At 39.5% G+C, this 26,220-nt stretch overlaps 2 protein-coding genes across 2 annotated transcripts in view; one reads left to right on the forward strand and one right to left on the reverse strand.

Moving 5' to 3' along the window:
* Positions 1-4,538: 4,538 nt before the first annotated feature.
* Positions 4,539-8,729, reverse strand: SOCS3 (suppressor of cytokine signaling 3). Its single transcript, XM_074260276.1, has 2 exons — positions 8,049-8,729; positions 4,539-7,216 (listed from the first exon to the last, which is right to left on the reverse strand). Exon 2 carries the CDS (start codon positions 7,084-7,086, stop codon positions 6,400-6,402), a length of 687 nt encoding a protein of 228 aa, XP_074116377.1. The 5' UTR covers positions 7,087-7,216; positions 8,049-8,729; the 3' UTR covers positions 4,539-6,399.
* Positions 8,730-8,734: 5 nt separating this feature from the next.
* Positions 8,735-26,220, forward strand: part of PGS1 (phosphatidylglycerophosphate synthase 1) — an 88,131-nt gene continuing 70,645 nt past the window's right edge. Inside the window, exon 1 of the mRNA XM_074260270.1 lies at positions 8,735-8,751. The gene's annotated coding sequence lies outside the window, so the exon portion shown is untranslated. The remainder of the gene's footprint in view (positions 8,752-26,220) is intronic.

The raw sequence follows: 26,220 nt of genomic DNA on the forward strand, positions 1-26,220 counted from the left end.
AGCATTCTCATCCTGTTCACTTCCCAGCTCTGGTTCAGTCACTTCATGGAGGAAATTCTTTGTCCCAAGGAGACAAGAAAATAAAGGACTGAGTTCCCCTAAGGGAGCCATAGCCATAGCAAAGGCAGATAGGAGTGGGGATGGGGGGTAGCAATACTAAAAATAGTCTAGTGGAAAGAGTACTGTATTGGAAATTAGGAATGCTGGGTTTGCTACCAATTTACTTCATGATTTTGGACAAGAAGAGAAAGCTTTCTATGAGACCTCAGTTTCCTTGACTGTAAAATGAACAAAATCATATTTGCTTTAATCAAATGATCAAGTAAGATCCTGTGCTGTGTGAATATATTGTAATGAAAGTAAAGTATTGAGGTTACTGAGGGCATTCTTAACTGAGCTGAGGAGGAGCAGAGAGGGGAGTAGAGGAGTGCTTTGGTAAAATCACAGTTTCATGGAGCAGAAGAAATTAAGCTATATGTCATTTCTCAGACTAAGAGAGACAGGGAATTCCAGATCTGTGTATGTATGTGTCCCTATTCCCCCTCCCTCAATTATGTTGTAATCGAAGGATGAGAAATGACCGATTTCCTCTTTCCCCCTTAGGGCCCATGGCAAACTCCCCTTCTGCAGCCAGGCCATTTCTATCCCAAAGATCGTCTCTCCTGCCCCCCAATTCTCTAAAACTTTGTGCATACCTCCTCTCCGCCCTTTCCCCAGAGACCCCTTCTTTTACCCAGACCTCCCTACTGGCCCACCTCCTTCACCCTTGACTCTAGTTCCTTTCCCCTGGGCCCAGAGCCCACAGGCTTGTATTCCTCTCCTTCCTTCCCCTTCTCCCCCTCCCCCCAGGGAGGTGCGCCTGGCAGCCTCCCTGCCTAATTTCCTGGCACTGGGCTGAGAATAAACAGTGCTATTCCGCCTGTAATCCTATTGCCATGGAGACATAACTCTGAGGGGGGAGGGGAAAGGAAGGGGGTGAAGAGAGAGGAGGAGAGGGGGTGTGACCAGGGCTGTATCAGATGAGCAGGGACACTCCCCGCTTTTAGCGCTGGCTGGGAAGGTGCCACCCTCTGTACTCTGTGTGGACATTCTTCACATAGCTCCGTCAGGGTTTCTGGGGTGTCCGGGAAGTCACTCTTCCTGGCAGGAGGGAAAGTATTTAACTATGTGCTCAGCACAACGCTACTAAAATAAAGGGGGGCGATGGTGGCGGCTGTAGAAATTAGCGTTGGGAAAGGGGGGAGATCCTTCTCCTCGCAAATTGCTACAAGCTCTTTTTTTTTTTTTGAGAGGAAGATTTTTCCTCTCGGATTTTGGCTAATCCGTCTCCATTCTCCCCAGCCCCCTCTTCCTCCCAACCCTCCGCCCTATCGGTGGCCTCAGCTTTGCATTTCTCTCAGACTCTCTTTTTGGTTTCCCTCTAGCTCTTTCCAGCTGTCTCTTTCTATGCAGGCTTTGATCTGGTCTCTTCCAGTTTCTCTGCCTTTGACACACCTTTCCTTCTTTTGTCCTTGGTCCTCATGAGCATCAAATGTAGAGATGAACTGCATTCCCAATATTCCCCTTATCCCCACACCATCCAGGGAAGAATTAGGAACACTTGGCGAGACACCCCAAGCCTCCTCTGGCAATTCTTTGCTCCAAGTTGAAAACTGGGGATGGGAATATGGGAGAAGGGTGCCTCCCCATGTAAGAGTCTAGAATCTCTATAGAGCTGCAAGAGGGCTTCCAATCCAACTCCCTTATTTTACAAATATTTTCATATTTTACAAATGAAACCTCTGAACCTCAGAGAGTGGGAAGTGATTTACCCAAGATCACACAGGCAATAATTGGCAGAGCCAGGATTCCAACAAGGACGTCTGACTCCAAATCATGAGCTCATTCCAAGATACTGCATCATCTCCCAGCAGAGCCCAGCAGAGTACTGCAGCTCTCAACTCTAACAAGGCAAAACAAAATAAAACCTTGGCCAAAATGGTTCTGCCGAGAAGGGATAAGGACCTCCTCAGGTAGATAAAGGAGTTCAATTTTCAGAGATTCCCCAAATGATAAAGAAGAATGGAACCTCTGTAACAAAGCTTGACTGTCCCTAATGAACACTCATCCCAGCACTATGTTCGGTTGGATTCATGCCAATGCAATTGCTTCTCATGAGCCATTCTCTTTACTCTAGAGTGCTCTTGTCAATAGAACTTGCAATGTAAGCCTTCCTCCTTCTCCTCTTCCTCCTCCTTTTCCTTCTTCTTCTCCTCCCTCTCCTTTTCCTCCTTTTTTTCCCAAAATAGAGAAAGATAGCAGAGAAGAGACAATGGCTAGACTTTCCCCCTCATATTCTGAATGCGGCAAAGGTTCAATTTAATCAGAGACCCAATCCCTTCACTCAATTCCAAATAGAGGAGATAGCTGAGGAAAGGAGAAGAGGTGACTGGGAGAAGCAGTCTGTTATATTGAACAGAACAATGGACTTGGAGGCAGAAGATCAAAACTGAAATCTGGCTCTTCTATTTACTATCTGTGTCACCTTGTCTGTAGGATAAAAAAGGATTGTAGTAAATGATGCATCATCTAGATGGCATAGTGGATAGAACATCTAGATGGCTTGGAGTGAGGAATACCTGAGTTCAAATCCATCCTCAGAAATTTCCTAGTATGATTCTGAGAAAATCACTTAATCCTGCTGCCTCAGTTCCCTTATCTGTAAAATGAACTGGAGAAGGAAATGGCAAACCATTCCAGTATATTTGCCAGGAAAAAGCCCACTGGAGTCAGAAGAGTAATTTATAACTGAACACCACCACCACCACCACTAAGTCCTTTCAGAATGGAAATCCTATGAAATTCCTTTAATAAGACTGGAGTCCTAATCGCTAGAGCAAATGAAGGATGAAAGAGTAGGGAATAAAGTTTGAATAACTGGAGGTTTGGGGAAATGTTGGAGTAATATATGAATAGCACTGTCAGAATATCTTCCCCTTCCTTATACAACATGGCATTTACCAGGCTAAGCCATGGATCTCAAAGCATAACAGAATAATTTCCTCAAAATCCATGAAAGTAATTCTTAGCTTGCTAGTTTCCCATAAAAACTTTCCACTGTCCTTGAATGACTCCCCAAATCAAAGCAAATACCATCTCTCCTGAGAATCCCTGAGTGTATGAGCTCTTCAGGTATCTTCTATTCCATCACTAGGATTAAGAATTCTGGTGAGTTTCTGGTTTGTTTGTTTGTATATGTTTTTAAAATAAAGAAACAAACTTGGCCAGAACTATTCCCTTGGGGCTGGGGATTTAGATGTTCCAGGTTTATTCCTGGGTTGGCATGATCTTCTTGGGAGGCAATTGAGAACTTGAACCCATTAACTCCTCCCTGCCCTGAATCCTTGCCTGATCTTAAGTTTGGGTAATATGGCTTTCCCTTCCCCTTGACTTCTGGAGTTAGCTGCCCCTCAAAATTGTGCGACTTCTCGTGTTCTGTCCATTCAGCAGTATCAGAGCATCACTTTTGGGTTATTTTCCCCAAGAGTTCAAGAAATAAGCTATATTGTGGAATTGCTCTTAGACTCTCATTCCTGAAGCTATTTATCAGGTGCCTGTGGATCTTTGCTTCTTGTTCTGGTATGTTAAGTGTTTGGGAAGTATACTAGGGTCCAGGAGAGGCCCTCTCTTAAGAGTGAAACTCCTCCCTCCCCTGCTCTTATGAGATGAAAATATGTCTAGTTCTAGGGTGGGCATCTGGGACAGCACTCAAGCTGTGAGGGTAGTAAGCTCTATATACACTAACAACCTCTGCTATTGGCTCTGTCAAGGGCAACTTGTGGACATTTGTCTAATGTCCTGGGAAAAGGCCAATATGAATGTTTTGTGCTTAGGGATCCTGAGGAAAGGTGCTAGGGAAGCTGGCCTAGTATCCTAGGAAGTATCCACATTGTTGAATCTAGACTTGAAAAAGACCTTAGAGATAGGAATTCAAAGACCTTCATTTTAATAAATTAGAATTGAGGCTTGGAAGTCCTTCCCAAAAGTCACATGGGTAGCAAGTAGCAGAGACAGGATTTGACCTTCAGCTATAATGTAAGTGCTCTTTCAACAGCACCATGCTTCCTACTTGAAATGAAATCTCTATCATACCTTGAAAATTTGACAATTTTTATTTTTAAGTATTTCAAAAAAATTGATAAGGGGTTGATGCCATCTTTTTGGGACCACTAATGTGGAGGCAATTTGACACCAGTTGCTCTTACTTTCTCAGAGCACCTCCTTCTTTATTCCAGCTCCCTGCAATCTCTTTGAAACTCTCCTTTGACTCCTATTTTGTATATTCTGGTCCTATCTGAATCAATCTGACAGGAAATACTCCCTCCCTTTACTAACAAGTCAAGGTTGTCTTCTCTTTGTCATTGAGAAGATACACCTGAAAGTAGACCTCAGATACTCAATGTAATTGGGGTAGCTGGGCAGGGGCCCATTCTTCGACCTTTCTGTTATCATAGATTATAGATGTGCTGGAGAGAGGAAGAAAATACAAAGCCTCCATTGAAGTTTTCATTAAAAAATAGTGCTCTTTATTATAAATTACTGAAATGTATTTTTCTGAATATAAATATAAATATGTGCAAAGTTTGACTTGAATTTGTATTCTGTTGGGTTCTTCAAGCATCTTCTTATCAGCCTCAAAGGCAGGAGGATGGGGGGAAGGGCAGGGCACAGGGTGGAATCTTTATAAAAGATAGAGTGATTGAGGCAGATTTGTAAACATTTTTAACCAGAAAAAAAAAAAATACCCAACACACAACTGCCTCATCCAAACACCTGACACAGAAAACATGTTTTGTTTTCCATTTAAAAAAAAAAAAAAGTTCCAGGTAATTGCTTTGTTGCTACATTCCATGTAGGGTGACAATGATCAGTGCTTTCTCAGAGCAGGGCACTTAAGTGCTACAGCTCCCACCCCTCCTTTGACTTCCCTTGCTATTCATGCCTGCAGAGAGGCTAGAGAACTCCTGATTAGAGAAGCCTGGGATTGGGGGGAATGGGGAGAGACACCCAGGAACCCAAGAGGCTGCAGGAGAAGGATTTACTGCAAAGATACTCAAGGGGGGACAGTCTGAGTATCCTTAAAAGGACTAGATAACACTTCAGAATAACATAAGTTATTCTTCTAGAGGTCTTTTAGTATACATGAATCTCCTAACAATCTACCTCCATATCTCATAGGAGGACTCCATGGATGCTACAACACTAAGATTCTCCCAGTTTCTGTGATCTTGAGCAAGTCACTTAACTGCTTTAGGCTGGGACTGGTGGACCCATTATCAGCAAAGTGTGCCAGCCCCTATCCATGGGACAGGGAGAGTTTTAAGGCAATCCCCCTTCCAAACAAAGGAGGGAAAATATGAAGTTTCTTTTTCTGGGCTTTGGGAAAAGAGACAGTCCATCCCCTAGAGGACGATAAGAGAACAGAAGATTTAGAAAAATCACCTCCTTCTCCAGACCAACCCTCTCACCAGACCAGTTTTCATTCTCTTTATCCCCCCCTTTCCTTTCTGAGTCTTAATACTACCCCCCACCTCCCCTTAAAACAGGAGAGGTTATGTTGGCTTTCCCCAGAAAGCTGGAATCTAGGCTTGGGTGTTTCCCGGTAATGGGGGTTGGGGGGAGGGAGAGGGAGAGGGAAAGGTGCCAGAAGTGAGGAGATACTAAGAATGAGAGAGTCAGCTTCTTCTGGCTAATCCTAGGCTCCTTTCCTTACCTCCCCAGGAGGGTAATATCAGCACACCCTCCTCACCTGAGGCTGGGAATCTAGACTGGGAAACTATTTGCATTAAGAATCAGATCACTTCCTTGGCTAGCCCGAAGGCCCATTCCAGGGGGCCCTCTTTTTCCTCCTCTTCCAGCCCCTGACACCAGCTCAGGTTTCAAGCCATTTTAAACTAAATCAAACAGCAAACAAGTTCCTAGGAAAGTTGGGACATTCACCAGTAGCTAACATCAGTTCAAAATTCCTTCAGTCCCCCAGCTTCCTCAGGGAGGGGAAGGAAAGGAAAGGAAGAAAAAACAAAATCTTCTTCTTTTTTTTTTTTTTCTGAATTGTCCTACAAGGTCTGGTGACTCTTCCAGAAATTGGAGAGGGGGAAGAGAGATGACTTTTGGCCACTTTCTCCTCAAACACTCAAGACCAGCCTGCACCCATTCTGGAGAGGGAAGAGGGTGGGAGGTGGGGAGTCAGAGGGCAGGGCCTCTGGACTCCCTGGCTCTGCTCTGGATAGGAGAAAAAGAGACTCCAATTTGGTTGTATCCCTTGTGCTTATGCTATGTGCCACAGGTGATGGAGGGGCCAACCCCCTTCCCTGCATATTTTGGTGGGGTGAAAGCAGAACGTCCACTGTCCATCCCCTTTTAAAGAGGGGCATCGTACTGGTCTAGGAATTCTCTGATGGGGCCAGGGAGTTGGGTAACTTTCTCATAGGAGTCCAGGTGTCCATTGACAGTCTTCCGACAGAGGTGCTGCAGGCTGGCCACGTTGGAGGAAAGGGGTCGACTGAGCACCAAGGGGATCTTCTCTCCCCCAGAGTAAATGTAATAGGTTCGTTTAGGAGGTGCCCCAGAGAGGGGTTGAGGGAGCATCTGATCCTGCAAGGAGGAAGAGGGGGAGGCCACAGAGGAGGAGGAGGAAGAAGAGGAGGAAGAAGAGCTGGGGGGCATGTAGTGATGTACCAGTTTGAGTACACAGTCAAAGCGGGGCACCGGCTGGGTGCTCCGGGGATCGCTTTGCAGGGAGAAACTGCCTCCCTCACACTGGATCCGGAGGTTCTTTGTCCCTGACTGGGTTTTAACGCTTAGAGTGAAGAAGTGGCGCTGGTCCGAGCTGTCTCGGATGAGGAAGGTGCCCGCGGGCTCAGCGCTCAGCAGAAGGTTAGCCTCTCCACCCGTCACCGCACTCCAGTAAAAGCCGCTCTCCTGCAATTTGCGCACAGCGTTCACCACCAGCTGGTATTCGCTCTTGGAGCTGAAGGTCTTGAGGCGCAGGCTGGTGTCCAGGGGGCGGTTCATCCCTGTGGCGGGGAACTTGCTGTGGGTTACCATGGCGCAAGGAGCCAGCTTGGATCTGCTCGGTGGCGGCCGCGGCGACAGCAGTAGAGGCGGCTGCTGCTGCTCCTCCCGATCCTTTGGCTGCTGCCCCCAGGTGTACCGGCTGCTACCACATCCCCGGAGCCTGAGAAGGGAGAGAAGCTGCAGTGAGATGTAGAATGTCTCATCATCCCATCCCAACACACAACTGAGGCTGCCTAGATTCCAGAGCTAGGAGATGGGGTCTATTTCGTCACATTCCCCCACCCCACCCCCAGCACTCACTAGGGGACTGCTTACCTTCAAACTATCAGGCTTTGGGGTCAGCTCTAGGTAGGGGCAGACAAATGGGAGAAGACTCCCACAGCTCCACCCATCCCCCGCCCCTAGCACAGCCTGCCTAGCCCCGTGCCAGCGCGTGGTGGGTGCTCTGCCAGCCCTTTCCCGAACTTCCAGCTGGGGGGGGGGGTGGAGACGGAGAAGGAGAAGAGGACTATGAAGAGAGTGATTTGTAAACTCCTGTGCACTAGTTGGCTTTCACCAAATGTGTCCAATGGAGGACGATGGTGAAGAAGGAGGCTGAGGCAGGGTGGGTAGCCAGGGGAAATATTCCCTGCCCGTGCCCATCACTCCCTCTTCACCCCACCCCACCCCCGCGACGCACAGGGCGCCTGGATGTCCGGTACCCGGAGGTGGGGGGAGTGTAGCGAGAAAACTGGGGCATTTTCCAAAGTAGGGTTGCTTTAACTCTGAAGGTGAAAAGTGGAGGCTTCCCCGAGCTTTTGTATTTATAGTAGGGGGGGGGCGCGGAGAAAGCTCCTAATTAAAGATCCAAACCTCTTCACCTATTCCATCCCACCTTCTCACAACACCCCATTTTCCTGTGGGAACTGACTTCTAAATGGACTCCGGGAAGGGAAAAGCAACGTCTAAGAAAGCACTCTAGAAGCCCCGAAACTGCACCCCCACTTTCTTACCTCGTCCAATTTGAACAAAGTCTTCGGATTTTAGGCCGTGTGTATCTCCAATACTGTCTCCAACCGTGCGAGGTCCTCCGCAAACCCGCCAGATGTGGCCAGCGTGGTGGCCAAATGTAGGGAACGGTAAAGTCCACAGCGGGGTTCCACGCGTGTCTTCTTTGCTTCAGTTCCCTGTCCCCCCTCCCTTTCTCTCTCAAGCTTAGTCTCCTGGGTCCGGGAATAAGTGGGGGAGACACAGTTGGCTGGGTGGTTTGGGTTGGGAGCGTCAGTCTCCCCAGGGCTTGGCCAGCCTGTCTGGCTGGCTGCGTGTGTCTGGGAGTCAGGGCGGCACGGGCACGCAGGGCAGCGGGCTGTAATGAGGAAGGCGGAGAGGTCCAGAGTAAATGCCACTAGGGGAGGCAGCGCCTGGGCTATTATACCGGTTGGGCCAAAGAGCCCCGCCTCCCTATTCCTGGAATTGAACTGAACGTCTTCTTGTAACGTTTAGTCAGAGACTGCGAGAGAAAAGGGAGGGAGGAAGCGAGGGAGGGAGGGGAAAGACAGAGACAGAGACACGCAATAGGACAGAGACAGAGACAACAGAGAAAACCCAGGGCACCGAGCCAGACCATCCAGCCCGTTCCTGGTATGAGGGCCCCTCCTCCAGCCGCGTCTCCTCCAGTAACTTCTCATTCACACTTTTTTTCCCCCTTCTAAGAAGGTGAGTTTCTGGCAAAGGCGTGAGGCGCTGTTGATTCAGTCTGAGCTGCTGTGGAAGAGTGCAGGGGTGATTTCCTTTGGCTCTCTAGTTCTTTTTTTCGTTTAACTCCGGGTGCTTGTCCCCCTTCTCCGTTTATGCTGGCTCAGGCAAACGAGGAAGAGGTTTTCTGAGGGATAAAGCTAAAGAAAACGATGAGGTTCTCCGAGCCCTCCAACCCGCTCACTGCCCCCCCACGCCCGCCCGCCCACTCCCGGGGGCTGCCCGGAAAGGGGAGAAACCCTTCAAACCACAGATTCTCCAGAGGGAAGAGAAAGAGTTCATTTCCAAGTTTAGTAAGAAATTAAATTACGCGTGTTTCCCAAAGGTGAAGCTGAGAGCGAATCTCTGGGGCTCCGTAGACCAAACTGGGGCAGGAGCCCTAGCTCGCCTCACATTCCTTTTACACTCTGTTCATTCATTATCTTTATCTTCTGTACCCTTCTCTTTCCATGCACAGCCTATATTGCCCGCTTCTCCCCACAGATTGAGTAGATTAGACGGGGGCAGAAAATGCTAGTTAGCTCCATCTTTTCAGACACTTATTCGTGCTTCCTGCACCCTCTCCACTCACATCACATGCTGCTCTCTTCCCCTACCCCGGACCGCATAGACTAGATTGAGTCAGTAGCCCTAGATCACCCATCTTTCTTCGTTTTTCTTTTCGTCACTTATCCTTACCGTTTGCAACCCTCTCTCCCCATGCACATCCTATACAGTCCTCGCCTCCCACCCTAGACTGTGGAGATTAAACTAGAACTGGAATCCTAGATCACCCCATCTTTCATCCCTTCTGTTTCTGGACCTCTCTCTCCCCACGCTCACCCAGTGCTGTCCTTTTCTGTAAGAAACTCTGCCTTGGATGGACTCCTCTCTCCTGAGCTCTGTGGACGGTGGTTGGAGCTGCCAGTCCAGGACAAAAATCCTCCCCACCCCCTCTCCCTCCACACTGTCCACTAGAGGGCGTCCTGGGGTCTCTATAGAAGAGAGTTGGCTTGGGCGGCCCCTGATGTGCCCAGAAAATAAATCTTTTAAATCTGGAGGTGGGAAGACCTAGGGGTTACCCTGACAGTTTAGACTAGAACAGCAAAAATTGGAATCTGACCTAAGGATGGGCAGGGACTCTGAAAGCAATTTTCAATCCTCCTCCTCCTCTGATTAAAAAAGTTTAGCTCACTTACACAGATCACCAAAGAAAATGACTTTCCCCGTTGCTTTTAAAGGTTGATCTAACACATACATTATTGAAAATAATCAGTATGATCTGAATCAAAATACTGTTCCATAAATAATTAGGTTACTAGAAATTCATGGATTCAGAATTGGTAAAGACATCTAGTCAAATTAGGAAACTGACCCTTATAGAGATAAAGTGGGTAGTTGCTGTTGTTTGTCCTTGGTTCTGGAAGGGGATCGTGATATCAGGGAGGTGACCCTATGAAATGCAAGTGAATTAGATTTAAGTGAGGGAGGGCTGTGCAAGGTCACATGCCTCATTTTCCCTCTAGAACCATCTGGTTTCAATGGCAAGTTATAGATCAAAACTTAGGTGGCACCGTGGATAGAGAGCAGGGTCCGGAGTCAGGGAGATCTGAATTCCAATCCAGCCTCAGACCGGTATTAAGTCGAGTGACTTTGGGCAAGATACTTAACTTTGCCTTAGTTTCCTAACCTTTATAATAGGAATAATAATAGCACCTAACTCCCAGGGTTGTTTCTAGAAGTAAATGAGTTTAATATTTGTAAAACACCTGGCTCATAGTAAGTGTTATAGAAATGTTAGTCATTTATTGTTATTATAAATTATTATTAAGCAAACTCCAAATCACACAATCAATAAGAAGTAGAGACAGGATTGAACCTAGGTCCTTGGACTCTAACCCCAGTGCTCTTTAAAATTTACTTTACTTTAAAAGTAAATGGAATTTTTTTTTCAGCCTTCCTCATGTGGATACAAGACTGACTTAGCTCAAAGCCCTGATTAAAAGGGGCCAAGATAAATAAGATGTCTAGAATTTAATAAGCAGAAAGTCACAATGAGGGATACTATCAAATCTTATTTTTTGTAAATATTTTTTCATACAAATTTTTGCTACTGATATAACTATTTTTTTTACTTGATATTTGCCTATTTTTGCTCCTTTTTTAAAAATTAAATTATTTTCAAGGTAAAAAAAATCTACCTTTTCTCTCTCTCCTATCTCGTCATTAGAAAAAGAAAAAAAAAAACTGATAAACGTGTACTGTTTAAAGAAAAACAAATACCTATATTGACCATGTTTTAAAAAAAAAAAAATCTTCATCTGTACTTTGAATCCATGACCTTTTTATGAAGAGGTTTTATGTAGAACATAAATCAACATAAATCTTTTGGAATCTCACTTATTGTATCATTTCTGTCAAAATCACTTGTCTTTACAATATTATTGTTACATAAACTGTTTTCCTGATTATATTCTTTGGCAAAGCTAAGGATAGAGGCAATGACAAAAGATAAAATGATTATTTCAATTACATGAAACTGGAAAGCTTTTGAACACAATGCAATTAAGAGAGAGGCTCAAATGGGGGGAAATTTTTATTTCAAATTTTACTATTAAGGTATCCAAGAAATACAATTAACATATTTATGTATATATAATGGCATATATGTATATATACAAACCCTTATAAAAAGTTTTGATAGAAAGATTTAGAAAACAAATCATTCCTCAACATATTAGTGATCAAAGGATTATCAACAAAGAATTCTCAAAAGAATCATACTTTTAAGAGGTAAAATAGGGATTTACCAATTCCCTACAATTTTTTTTCTCCTAGAACTTTACAAACATCAAATATAATGTGTTTTTCTATATACAAAGTAAAAATAGAGAAAGAATTCAAGGGGGAGGAAGTTTCCACCCCAATTAATGTATCCCTGACAGCCATATTGAATCAATCAATTGAAGGTGTTAAAGGAAACTGCAACACAAGTCGAAAATCTTTAATGTCTCTGGGAAGAATAAAATGCTTTCATCATCGGATAAAGAAAGGAGATGATTACTCCACATAGGAAATGTGATTGGTGGAAAGAATCAGATTCTTTGGGCTAACATGGCAAGTCAGGACAAAATCCCCAATTCCAGTAGCAAAGCATTCAAGAATGGGGTTTCCCACTCCTAGCCCTCTCCTATTACTGTGGAGGCACTATCATCTCCTTAATCATTCTTTTTCAATCAGGGTTAAATAATTTGCCTAGGGTCACACAGCTAGTAAGTGTTTGAAATGGATTTGAACTGAGGACCTCCAGATACCAGGACCTTTTTAAGAGGTAAAATAGGGAATTACCAATTCCCTACATTTTCCCCCCTAATTTTTGTTTTTCATAATCTGATCTGTTCCTCCCTTTTCTTTAGGTAACAGTAGTAAACTCTTTATTCTTCTACAAACACTAGCATTCAATGTGTGTGGGACAGCAACCCTTACCCAAATTAAAATCAGAGACTCTTCAGGTAAAAAGCAAAAAAGGATTTATTGATCTTTTGAGCAAGGACAACTCCCAACAGACAAGGTGTCAGTAGAAAAGTGCAAAACACAAGTTGTACATACAGAATTATAGAAACATATGATAGCCCTCATCCTCCCTTCTGACTTTTTTTTCCCCACTGGCTGTCAAGTTCTAATTTCACTCCCTGCCCATTATCATCAATTTTCACACAGAAAAATATTAGTTTTCCACAAACTACCTTCTTCAGCCAACAAGTAGTCTAATTAAAGTAGGTAATCCTTCACAAATAAAGATGTCTATCAGGAAAGTCAGCAAAAATAGAAATGCTAAAAGAAACAGACAGATATATGCATCTAGCAACAAATAGATGACTAGGCCAAATGACCACATTTTCAAATAGGAAACTGCATGATCTTACATGCTTGAATTGTATTCATAGCTTCTACTAAACACTTGCCCTGATTAGAAATTTGCTGTAAGAGGAAAAAGTAGGGAAAGTATATAATCAAAAACTGGTCCTTCAGGCCTGAGCCTGAGAGTACATACATGACAGGATAAAGCATCTTTAGTTCAGTTTGACTTTAGGTAATTGTATATAATAACAATTCCACCTTATAGCCAGGTTCAGGAATATTCAGGTAGGTTCTTATTCAAAGAAACACCACTGGGAAACTGAGTCAGAAGGATACCATCGTAAGTGGAGGCCAAGGTTGCCCTCCCAACTCTGGCCCAGATACTAACCTTCACCTATAACAATTCAGAATCACATTCCTCTGAATACCTTGTGGCATATACCTTTCAGATAGTGGATTATTGCTTTGATGATCCATCAGACAATCATACCTGAATTTAAAACTCCAAATAATCAAATCAGCTACAATCCCAAAAGATTTTATCTAAAATAGCAAGTCTCATTAATCAAAGCTTCAGGTGAATTTAGCTGTCAAGGATCACATATCCTAAATAAGTATTGACTATAATCTTACATTGATAATAGTAAGAGATTTATCCTAGAAAATTCACAGATTGTCTTCATACCTAAGTAGATGGGTTTTAAATTCAACATTACACAAATCATTTTACTTTAAGATACTCAATAACCAATCTATATCAAAACATATTCAGGTATTAATCATGTTCAAAGAGGACAAAGACATAGACCATTCTCAGAATCTCCCCAAACAATGGGAACAACTTTAAAATGACACAGTACAACCAACTAAAACTCATAGACTATATAATGTATTATCCTAATTTAACCTTAAAGAACTCTATCAAAATTAACATTAATTTCTTCATTCTAAAAAAATGTTAATTCAACTTCCTCCATTTGAGGAGTCCCTATATATTCTGGAAATATAAATAACAGGTACAATACCAATATTGTTAAATTCCTATCAGCACCAAAAACCTCCCACCAAAACATTCCTAATTGCCCCAGTGTAAAGTCAATTTTAGAAGTTATAAATTGTTCTTAACAGTCCATTCTTGAGGTTCCTCCACAGATCCTTTAACCTTGGTGTTCTCAGCCTCTAGACTTCAGTCTCAGTCATCTGTAATGTCTGGTAAGGTCCTTCCCACTCAGCTTCTTCCAGGACTTAGTAAGCATCCATTCTCCTGGAATTGCAAACTCCAAAGATGATGTCTGGGTCAGCAATTCTTGCTTCCTAAGGGCTAAAAGGGATAAGGACACTGCCAGTGTATGATTCCTTAAAAATTTATCCTTCGTTTCAAAAGAGGGTATTTCCTTTTTTTATTTCCAAACAAAAGAAAACCAAACAGCATCTCATGGGGAGAGTCCCAGATTACTTCTGGGGACAATTCTAATTCTTTAACAAAGTAATTGCCAAACATTTGGTCCAAAGCAATTTAGTCTCTAACATCAAATTAGTAATCTGTTTCTTAAGAATCTGATTCATTCTTTCCACTTTCTCGATGAGGGCAGATTCCCAGGTGTATGGAATTGCCACACAAATTTGCAATTCCACCCTATTGTTTCTTATAAAACCTTAGAATGTTCCATTTATCAGAATCATTGGTCTCCACCAATCCATACTAAAGTACAATTTGTTCCAATGTTATTTCACTAACCCTTCTTAAATCAGCAGAGCTTAGACGAAAGCTTCCACCCATCCCATCAAATAGTCCACTATAATCAGTAAATACCTGAGTTTTCCCACTGGTTTCATTTCAGTAAAACCTATCTTGAATATTCTGGAGCCAGGCTCCCCTTCACGGGACACTTCCTCAATATCTTCTCGTTTATCTTTAGACATATCACACACACCTTTCAGATCCAATTTGTTTTGCAATTACACATATCCCTATAGTCCAGATTTTCTTACTTTTGCTTATTTGTTAAAAGGAGAAAACAAGACAAACCTTAAGATTTAGAATATAGATAATATCTAAATAACTTTGGACCAAATTTCACAAAATTTATCCAGCTGGATTGACAAAATGTTAAAGCACAGCTTATACAATTTTACAAACTGCCCGATGTGCAATAAGCAACATAGTAGCTTAAATATATTTCATCTAATTAGGCAATTCATGTGATCTCTTTAGGTTAGTTATCAGAAAATACCAATTTTTTAAACTTCAAATCAAATACCCATTTAAATTTCTAGTACATATATTTCTTTCTTTTTTTTTCCCCTGAGGCTGGGGTTAAGTGACTTGCCTAGGGTCACAAAGCTAGGAAGTGTTAAGTGTCTGAGTCAAATTTGAACTCAGATCCTCCTGACTTCAAGAATGGTGCTCTATCCACTGTGCCACCTAGCTGCCCCTAGTACAAATATTTCTAAAATCTTATACCAGAATAAACAAGTTCACAATTTTAGCATGTACTAATTAATAATTATTCCATACAATTTCAGAATCAGAATTCCAATATAAACACACACAGCCCCAAAATTTAAGGTGGCAGAAAACTGTCCTTTCATGTGCATCTACAAAGGAAGGGAACATGTAAAAAGGACTTTAAGAAACTGTTGGACTTTAGGACTCCAGGGGAGAGTGTTGGAGAAATTTGGATACAAGCGTCTGGCTGCAGGTCTGCGGCCCAGTGACTGACTAGACCACCCTCCACGTCAGAAATGCTGGGGAGCCATGTCAAAGATGTTTGGGCACCAGCACAAATTCCAGAAGAATCCAGACCAGCAAAGGACAGCAACCTAGCCAGGACAGATTCCACAAGTCCCTCACAAGGGAGAGAAGCTTGGAAAATCTCAGAGAGGGATTTTTTTCCTTTTGTAGTTTTTCTGTAAACTTCTGGTTCAGGTTCTCAGAAAGCTTTTAGTTATGTAAATCAGACCTACTTTAAAATACAGTAAACTAATTCAATTTAGCTGATTGAGAGACAGTGCCAAGCAACTTAATGATTAGTCTCAAAAAGCCCAGAATCTGCTAACATGTTTTAACAGATCTATAACTTTAACTATTTCTGCAGACCCAAAATGGCCATTTCTATGTCCACAAAAAATGTCAGTCTTTTTCCTTTTTGATGTGGCAATTAAAAACTTTCCCTGTCTCATAACTAGTCCTTCCTTTTTTCTAGCTAAAAGCTATTTAGTTATTGCATTGATAAAAATTCTTAGATCTTTCAAAGCTATTTTTCTTTATGTAATTATATAAATTGTTCTCCTGGTTCTGTATCCTCCATTCTTATCATTTCATACAAGTCTATTAGGTTAAAGTTTATTTAATAAAATTTCATTATATCCATATAATTTGTTTGGATATATAATTTGTTTAAAAATTCCCCAATTGATGAACGCCCTATTAGTTTCCAGTTCTTTACTGCTTCAAAAACATCTGCTTTAATTTATTTTTCTTTTACATAAGAGTCCTTTTCTCCTCTTTGATCTCTTTGGGGTATAACCTTAGTAGTGGTATTGTTCCCTATAATTTTCAAACAAATGACACTTTTTGCAATCCTTTCTTTAAAAAAAAAAATCTATGAAAATTCAGAGAGAATAATTCAGTTGTTCTTAAATTGTTAATTCCCAAAGATCAGGGACTATAGCTATTGATTTAATATTGTCCAGTTCTCAGGCCTCATCGCTTGTATTTTAAGGCAGATTTTGATAAGAGAGAGAGATACAAATAAATCTAGATAACAGTGTTAAGCCCCAAAAGCTGAGCTTTTGATAAGTAGTAGTTTTCCATTAGTCTCAGGCAAGCCACTTATTCTTTCTTTCTCCTATTCTACCACTAATAGGAACTTTGGTATAGTGGGGAAAAAATTAATCCTAGAGTCAAATTCTGACTCTAACACTTACTAGGTTTTTTTTAATAGTTAACAAAAAAAAAAAAGAACATTTCAATAAATACCCTCCAGCAGAAGAAAAGGATTATAAACAAAACTTCAATTATCTATTTGTACAGCTTTTCTTTTAAATATAATATACTTTATATCTTGATTATTTTAAAAGAATAGAAAAAGAGAAGAGGACTACATTGAGAGGATGGAATGGAAAAGAAAGAAGAATGGGTAAAATTATTTCATATAATTGGGGTGAATTATAAATCTATACCAACAAGGAGAAAAGGGTGGGGAGAATAAATGGCACTTGAACCTTGCTCTTATTTGAATTGGTTAAAGGAGGACACATGAACACAAACACAATTGGGAATAGAAATATCTGTCAGTCAATAGGGAAACAGGAGGGACAAGGGAGAAAAATGAGGAAGAATAATAAAGAAGCATATCATAAGAAAAACAAATTCTAATGATGTACAAACATATTGAGAATAACTCTTCATAATGGCAAGGGACTGGAAATTAAGGGGATACTCATAAGTTAAGGAATTATTGAACAAGTTGTAGCATATGAATTAGATAGAATATTATTGTGCTACATGAAATGATAAGGGAGGTATTTCAGAAAAAAATTTTGGGAAAACTTATATGAATTGATGCAAAGTGAAGGGAGAATCTTGTAAAAAGTTCAACACCTTGTAAAAAGGAGAATCAACATTGTAAGGATGTTCAACTATGAAAGACTTAACTACTCTAATCAGCACAATAATCCAAGACAATTCCAAAGAAGCTATGGTGAAAAATCTATCCATCTCCAGAGAGAGAACTGACAAACTGAGTGGAGATTAAAACACAGTTAGTTATGTATGTGCGTATTTCTTTTGCAACATAGCTAATATAGCAATATGTTTTGCATGACTTCATGTATATAATGGATATATTGCTTGCCTTCTCAAGGAGTGGAGGAGGGTAGAATTTGGAACTCTAAATTAAAAAAAAAAAAAGAATGTTAAACATTTTTATAGGTAATTGGGAAATACTTAATGAAATAAAAATATATTTAAAAAATTAAAAGTTGATTCAATGGCTCTTTTAAAATTCTCTCCCCTGCCATCCTACCCCATCTCCTTTTCCTCTTCTCTCTCCCTCATCAGTGGAAAAAAGAAAAAAAAATAAAATAAAACCCTTGAAACAAATATATATATATGAGATCAAAATGATCTCCTATATTAGCTGACTCCAAAAATCTTATTCTGTATCTTGATGTATCACCTCTCTATTAGCAGATGAGGAGCATGCATGAAATATTAATTTCTGGAATCATGAATGGTCATTGCGTTGATCAATTGCATTGATCAGAGTTTTTAAGTGTGTCAAAATTGTTTATTTTCATAGTGATGTTGCTATTGTACAATTTTTGTCATGGCTTTATTTACTTTGCTTTGTATCAGCTTATACAAATTTTCATGGATTTCCCTGAAACTATCGCTTTCATCTTTTCTTATGATCCAATAAGATTCTGTTACATTCATATACCATAATTATTTAGCTATTCCTTAAGAGGAACCATATTAATTTCCAGGTCTTAGCCATGACAAAAAGAGCAGTTAAATTTTTGTACAAATGAATACTTTTCTGCTTTCTTTATTCTCTTTGGGATATATACCTAGAAGTTGTATATCTAGGTCAAAGCATATACACAGTTTAATTACTTTGGGGGCATTTGTTTCCAAAATGGCTATATCAATTCATAGTTCCACCAACAATGCATTAGAATGCCTGTCTTCCCACAGTTTCTCCAACATTTGCTATTTTCTATTTTTTGTCATCTTAGACAATAGGATATCTGGATGAGATGTGGGGCCTCATTCCTTTAATTTGCCCTTTTCTAATTATTAGCTAGCATTTCTAGTATCATATCAAATAGTGGTACTAATAATGGATATTTGTATTTTAACCTTGATATTATTGGAAAGGCCTATATCTATGTATCTATATATCTATTTTTCTATCTCTCCATCATTTTGGCTTTTAGCTTGAAATAGCTACTACTTATTATATTAAAGAAAGTTCCTTGTTTTCTATGATTTTTTAATGTTAATGAAAGGAATGTATATTAGATTTTCTCAAAAAGCTTTTTTGAAAAGTCCATGGTGATATGATAACATGGTTTTAAAATATATTTTTGCTATTAATATAATCTAGTTTTTTTTTTAATTTGCCTACTGAACTAACCTTACATTTCTGATATAAATCTAACCTGGTTCAGTTAAATATACTTTGATAACATTATATATTTGGGTAAATATATATATATATATATATATATATATATATATATTAAGGCTATTGGGGTTAAATAACTTGCATAGGGACATACAGATAGTAAGTGTTAAATATCTGAGGTCGAATTTGAACTCAGATCCTACTGACTCTAGGGTTTGTTCTATATCCACTGCACCATCTACCTGCCTCTTATTTAATATTTGTGCATTTATGTTCATTTGGAATATTGATTGACAGCTTTCTTTCCCTTTATTTTTTCCAGATTTAGGTATCCAAACCATATTTGGGTAATAAAGTTTGAAAGGACCCTTTTCTTTCCTATTTTTGCAAGTAGTTTAATTGCTTTTTCTCTGCATGTTTGATAGAATTCACATGTAAATCAATATGGTCATATGGTTGGGTTTTTTTTCAGAGTTCATTTACGTTTGATTTGTACCTTTGAAAGAGGAAGGCAGGGGACCACGGCTGGGCAAAGTAATTCCCTTGCCTATTTACACGTTGCATATATCTATAAGTCTAGGGATACAATTACATTTTCATGCTCCAAGATATATGCCAATGAGAATAATAATTTGCCTGATTCACTAGATTGTCTTAATCCCATCAAATGTTGGTTACATAAAAACCATCACAAAAAAAAAAAAATGGATATTGAGTAATCACTTATCCATTCACAATCATAAATAGAAGTTGGGGAAGTTATATAGATTAGGATAGATTAAATAGCATTAGAGGAGCTTTTCAGGTGGGAGCAAAATAAAATAGCTCAAATTAACCTAGGAGAGAAAGAATGATGCCCCCAAAGGGAGTCTCCGCTTAATAGTTTCTAACATGGTATTGGAAATCAAAGAACAGTATGAGAGGCCCTACAAATCTGCAACTCTGAGGGACCCAGTAGCCATTCAAAAGTTATGTGGTTTCTTTTTTTTTTTTTCCCTGAGATGGGGTTAAGTGACTTGCCCAGGGTCACACAGCTAGGAAGTGTTAAGTGTCTGAGACCAAATTTGAACTCTATCCACTGTGCCACCTAGCTGCCCCTCATGTGGTTTCTTAATGGGGGAGTGGGGATAAGGGACAGAATCTCACAAGTTTTAAAAACAAATGTTTAAAAAATTGTTTTAAATGTAACTGGGAAAAAAAATAAATTTTTTTTGAAGTTTGTCCTTGCCTTTCAAAGCTTTCTCTCTCATTACCTTACCATAAAATATGTGCTTCAATAGTTTCTTTTAAGTATGTATTCAGTGTCATGCTCAATATTATTTTAATCAATCGGGAATTTTGTTTCCCTCCTCAGACAAAGAGCAAGGCTGTTTCTCTGGGAAAACTGCTCACCTTTCTTAGATGGGAATTGGTGTTACATAAGAATTTTCTTTGATCAATATAATGACAAATCATGACTTTGAAAAATTAATGATAAAGCATGCCAGCCATTTCTTGGCAAAGAGGTGATGGTTTAGAGGTGCAAAATGGGGTATACATTTTATAGCATGACCAAGGTGTAGAGCTATTTTGTAATAAGTATACCTATTACAAGAGAGGATTTTGTGTATGTGTGTATGTGTGCATGTCAATTTATGGGATTGTGATAGAAATCAGAAAAAAAAAGATGATCAAAAACATTTTTAAAAGGCACAGAAAAAAAGGTTCAGAGAGGGATATAAATAGGGCAATTTTTATTAATATCATATTATTTTTAATGTACACTTTAAAAACACAAAGTATACAATGAAAACTCATGATTTAGAAATAATCCTCACAGTTTTGTATATTAAATTATCCAAGTTTGCTCAGTTATTAAATTTATAATAGGAAAGTTTTTTTTTCAAAGTTTCTTATAGCCTGATTATTTTCAGTTGTTTCAGCCCTCAGGTATGGGTTTGGGTGAGGATTCAGAAGGAGAACATTTTTATGTGGCAGGAAGATGAACTGGATTAGTGAGCCTTGGTGGGTGACATGACTAGGATGGTTGGAGCTACACCTCCAGGAAAGACAAAAAATGATAGAAGGAAACAATATGGGAGGAAAAAGAAGGAGGGTAGGTGAGAGCTGCTGCCCAAGGTATCTTTAGGAGACTCACCACACACCCTTGTCAGGTACCAATCTGGAGTTATAAAGCACTGCTCAGTCAGCAATTTGGGGCAAAGTCTTTTCTGATTCCTGGGGACCTGGTAGGGAAGGTGAAGTGGTAACAACAAGAAAACAAAATCTAGTTCTCTGATCCCTAGTGCTTCTTCACTCAGTTATTTTTTTATACTTTGGAATTTAGTGGATATCTATCTCTTTCTAATCTTTCCCTTTGTAGATTTTCTGTGAAGCTAGGATCCAGTTTCCAGGAAAAAGTTTCCTGGTCATAAAGATAAAAAGTCATTCCTGGTCATAAAGATAAAAAGTCATTCATGACAAGGGGACAGCACACAGAGCAGTTTTTGTTTCTCAGTTACTCATAATGTAGTTTATTACAGATGCTGGGAACCACTCCTCCCCCTAACCCTCAGGAGACAGCACTTCCTATTTTGCTGATGGGAAAATTATTTTTCTAGCCCAAAAATTGAATGGTTTATTGGAATGAGAACTAGATTTAGAATAAGATGACCATTTACTACCCATATAAGCTTGGAGGGGTCTCAGAGTAACTCTAGCTCTCAGTTTCCTCAACTAAAATGAGGACTTTGGACTACAAAGATCCTTTCCTCTCTAAATCTTTGATCCTATGAAAATAGGTTGTTGTTTGTAGACAATTACCTGAGTGCCACTTGTACCTTGTTGTGATGAACATAAAACTTCAAGCTTAGGAAGTACAGAGACTTCGTTGTTTAGAAAGAAAAGAAAGTCCTTATAGAGAGAGAACCAGCATAGTCTCTAAGGGCTGCAGATTCTATTATTTCATTATTAAAAGTTGGGCAAGGTTCTCTGGAAGATACAGTGGTCACTTGGCCAGCGAGATCAACTTACTTTGGAATTTTGGCAAGGAAAGAAACAGTAAATGAAGGCCCTGAAAATTCTCCTCAATGGCTTTTCTTTCTGGGGTTTTGTCCAGCTGATTTTAAGAGCATTATATGGCTAGGTTTCAAAATTTTGCCTTTGAGAAGAACCAGTTTAACTTAAAAACAAAGCAAAACAAAACAAAACCTCTTAATTAAAATTTTTTTTTTAAGTATTTAAAATTTTTTCTCAATAGATTTTTCCCCGAATACATGTAAACATAGCTTTCATATTCATTTTTGTAAGACTCTGTGTTTCAAATTTTTCTCTCTCCCTCCCTTACCTCCCCAAGACAAGCAATCTGATAGAGGTTATACATATACACTCATTTTAAACATATTTCATTTTTGTCTTGTTGTAAAAGAAAGATAAGAATAAAAGGGAAAAACCAAAAGAAAGAAAAAGCAAACAAAAAGGTGAAAAAAGTATTCTTTGAGCAGAACCAAGAAAGAGAACACTGTATACAGTTACAAGATTGTGTGATAATCACTGTGATGGCTTTGGGTCTTCTCAGAAAAGTGTTGACTCAAGGCAATTCCAATAGACTTGGGATAGAAAATGTCATCTGCATCCAGAGAGAGACTTACCGAGACTGCATATGTATCTAAGCATAGTATCTTTAACTTTTAAAATTGTTAATTTATTTCTTTTTCATAGTTTTCCCCTTTTAGTCTGATTTTTCTTCCACAACATGACAAATATGGATAAAGAATTACACATATTTAACCTATATCAATTACTTGCTATCTATAGAGGAGGGAGATTGAGGGAGGGAAAAATTTTGGAATACAAAGACTTACAAAAATGAATATTGAAAACTTTCTTTACATGTAGTTGGAAAAATAAAATAATATTGAAAATTAAAAAGAAAAAATAGTATGCTTCAATCTTCATAGTTTGTTCTCTTAATGTGGATGACATTTTCACCCCAAATCTATTGGAATTTTCTTAAATCACTATAGTGCTGTAGTGTGTGCAACATTCTCTTGGTTCTGCTCACTTCACTCAACATCAGTTCTTTTCAGGTTTTTCTAAAATCACTGTTCATCATTTATAGAACAATAATATGGCATTACATTCATATATCATAACTAATTCAGTCATTCCCCAATTGATGGGCAATTTACATTTTCTTGCCACTACAAAAAAGAGTTTTTAAAAACATTTTTGTACATGTGGGTCCTTTTCCCTCTTTTATGATCTCTTTGGCATATAGACACAGTAGATCAAAGAGTATGCACAGTTTTACAGACCTTTGGTCATAGTTTCAAGTTGCTCTCCAAAATAGCTGGATCAATTCACAGTTCCACCAATTAAAGGGATCATTCTTCCTTCTGACTTATGAATGACATCCTGATGAAGTGGTCTTATTGCACTCAGGGGCTGAAGTCCAGTCTTTACTCTGAAATTACCGTTATGGTTCTGGGCAAATGTCAGTGAACCTTTCTGAGGTCTGGAATATAAATTTATTTTGTTTGTTTCAATAGTGCCATGCATAGAGTAGAAGCTTAGTTAGTATTTATTGAATCAAATTTCCTTTTTTTTGTTTTACATATAAAATAGGGAAAAAATACTACTTGATGAGGCTATTGATCAGAAATAGTATGTAATAAGTATGTGGGCAGTCTGTCCTATAACAGAATATATTCAAGAATCAAGTTCAATCTACTCATCTCTTCCTATCTAATAAAGACACATGTTTTTACTTAGTCATTAAAATAACTTAAATTTTTCTTGTTGTTCAGTCATTTCACTTTCAATCTTTGTGATGCTATTTGGGGTTTTCTTATCAAAGATACTATAGTAGTTTGCCATTTTCTTTTCCAGCTCATTTTACATATGAGGAAACTGAGGCAAATAGAGTTAAGTGACTTGCCTAGGGTCACACAGCTGTGTGTCTGTCTGAATTAAGTATCTGTCTGAGGCCATATTTGAATTCATGATGATGATCTTGCTCACTCCAAGCCTGGCATTTTATCCACTATGTTACATAGCTTTCTTAACTTGTCTAATATCTCTATAAAACAAAAACAGTTTTGTTAAATTAAGGGTGAAGAAAACCATGGTATCTTGAGAAGCAGCAAACAGTTATACACAGCTGTCACTTTCCCTTCAACAAGGGAGAATTTCCCAAATTCTCATTTCCAATCTTCAGGCTAAAGTTCAGTATCTTCCTACTTCTTTGTGCTATAAGAAAGGAAGACAGGCAGTTTCACTTTGACCTGATAAACTCCATTGTTTCCCAATCCTTTATTGAAGAGTGACAAAAATGACTTTAGGAAACTAGTGTCACTGGGCTTCTCTGATTGTAAGGCTACTGCACAACCTGGCTCCTCAGACCTTAGTGATCAGAAGAAGGGAATAAAGCTGTCCTTTGTCTAGGTTTTAGCCTAGCTGTCCAGGTTTGTAATCTCAGAATTATGTTAGAATTCTTACTCTCCCTCACCTCCCATATAGGCAATCATTTGTCAAAGCTTGCCATTTCTATCTCAACATTTTTCACCTCTGACCTGTTTATACAACTATCACCTTAGCTGAGGCCCTCATTGCCTCTCACCTAGATTATTGCAACAACCTCTTAATTGCTCTCTTGAGTCTCTCATCACTCCAGGCCATCCTACTCATTGCTGCCAAAATAATTTTTCTAAAGTGCAAATCTGACCATGTGACTCTTCTATTCAATCAGCTCTATTGTTGAGACTTCTCTCAATATAAATTCCTCGGTTTAGCTTTCAGAACCCTTTATAACCTGCCCCAAACTATGTTTTCAACTTCATCCAACTTAATCCCCTTCCCTTACTCTGCAATCTAGCCAAATTATTTCTTCCTCACTTCCTTTAAAAACTCAGTTCAAGTAACACCTGGGATGTGAAGTTTTGACTTATTCTCATAACTGTTAGTGTCCTCCCTCCCAAACTGCCTGGAAATTAACTACTTTCTGTGTGTGTGTGTGTGTGTGTGTGTGTGTGTGTGTGTGTGTGTGTGTGTATTTGTGTATATGTGTAATACATACACACATTTCTAACTACATATATATAGTGTGTATACAAGCATATTTGCATATATGTTCTCTCTCTTCTTTCAAGAGATACATAGATAGGTAGATGAACATAAAACATAAATATTTTATTTGAAATTTTATCCAGTTACTCCAGCACCTTCTAAATACAGGAGTTTACTTTTTATGCCATGTGATCCTGAGATTGTGGTTTGTGGAAAAAAACGGTCACAGCCATGCTAGTCTCTCTATCCTACTCTTTTTCTTTCTTTCTTTATAACTCACACCACTTTCTTAACTCAGCTGACTGATCTAATCTCCTAGAGAATCAGGTATCCTGGGAAGAGGAGTTAAAGAAAAGCTGTACTGGAATTATCTTATCAGTGGCAGTTGCTGGGAAACATTATTTAGAAAAAAGCCTAGAGTGATATCTATTTAGAAGACATTCACCCCCCTACAATTTGGAATTTTAAAGCCTTATTTAGTGCCTTTGGACTTACTTTGAGTATGGAATGGTATGAACTAAAGGCCAAAAAATTGGAACTCCCCAACTCAGTTTGGTTCTTTATCTGCTTAAAAAAAAAAAAAAAAAAAAAAAAAAAAAGGTACTTTTAGGAGACTGAACTAAACAAATGAGATAATATTTGTAAAGTGCTTAGCACAGTGTCCGGCACAAGTGGTCAATTGATGAATGCTTTTTCCTTGCCCCGCCGCCTCACCCCAGGCCCATTTTACTCTCCAGCCAGAGACCGGGGGATGAGGGAGAGGATATCTTCAGGCTTCAGAATTCCCCAGAGATGAACACAGAGCTTGAGCCAATGCTCTCTGCATGCCTCTGGATCTCTCATTTCTATGAAATGTTCTCTAGGTTCTCTCTCCCACCCATTGGAATTGGCTATTATCGCATTATTACTTGTTCTAGAAAGTCCTAAATTGGTTGGAGAGAATTAAAGGAAAGAGGATAGCTTGTCAGCTTAGGGGAGAAGGTTCGTCTTCTTAGTCTTTGTTCCTGTTGGAGGAAAGCAGGATGAAAAAGTTAATGGCTCAGATGTCTCCTCTGTGGCTGAGTAGTTCTTTCTTTCTGGCATTCTAAGCCCTTGCTGGCCTCTAGTATTTCCCTGAAAGGAAAAAAAAAAAAAAACTGATGGGAGGAGGAATAATATTAAGCAAACTCAGGGACCAATTCCCCAATGAAATTTCTCTGAGTGTGTAATCCCTCTAGAGCCTAGGGCTGGAGATTAGACCAACACTAGAGAGCTCTTGTGTGTTTGCTAAGGACTCATCTTTTTTTTTTTTTTTTTTAACTTTACAAAGAAAACCCTAAACTAAAGGGCCATTGAATGGTGGGAATTGGTGGCTTTGTAGTAGAGAGCTTCAGTCTGATTTGGTATGTGGGGAGAAGGGCAGAGAATA

The sequence above is a fragment of the Sminthopsis crassicaudata genome, chromosome 4 (assembly GCF_048593235.1).
Source record: "Sminthopsis crassicaudata isolate SCR6 chromosome 4, ASM4859323v1, whole genome shotgun sequence".
NCBI classification, from domain to species: Eukaryota; Metazoa; Chordata; class Mammalia; order Dasyuromorphia; family Dasyuridae; genus Sminthopsis; species Sminthopsis crassicaudata.

Coding starts and splice junctions, on each gene's coding strand:
- SOCS3 (XM_074260276.1), bottom strand. CDS start 7,086: ATGGTAACCCACAGCAAGTTCCCCGCCACAGGGATGAACCGCCCCCTG.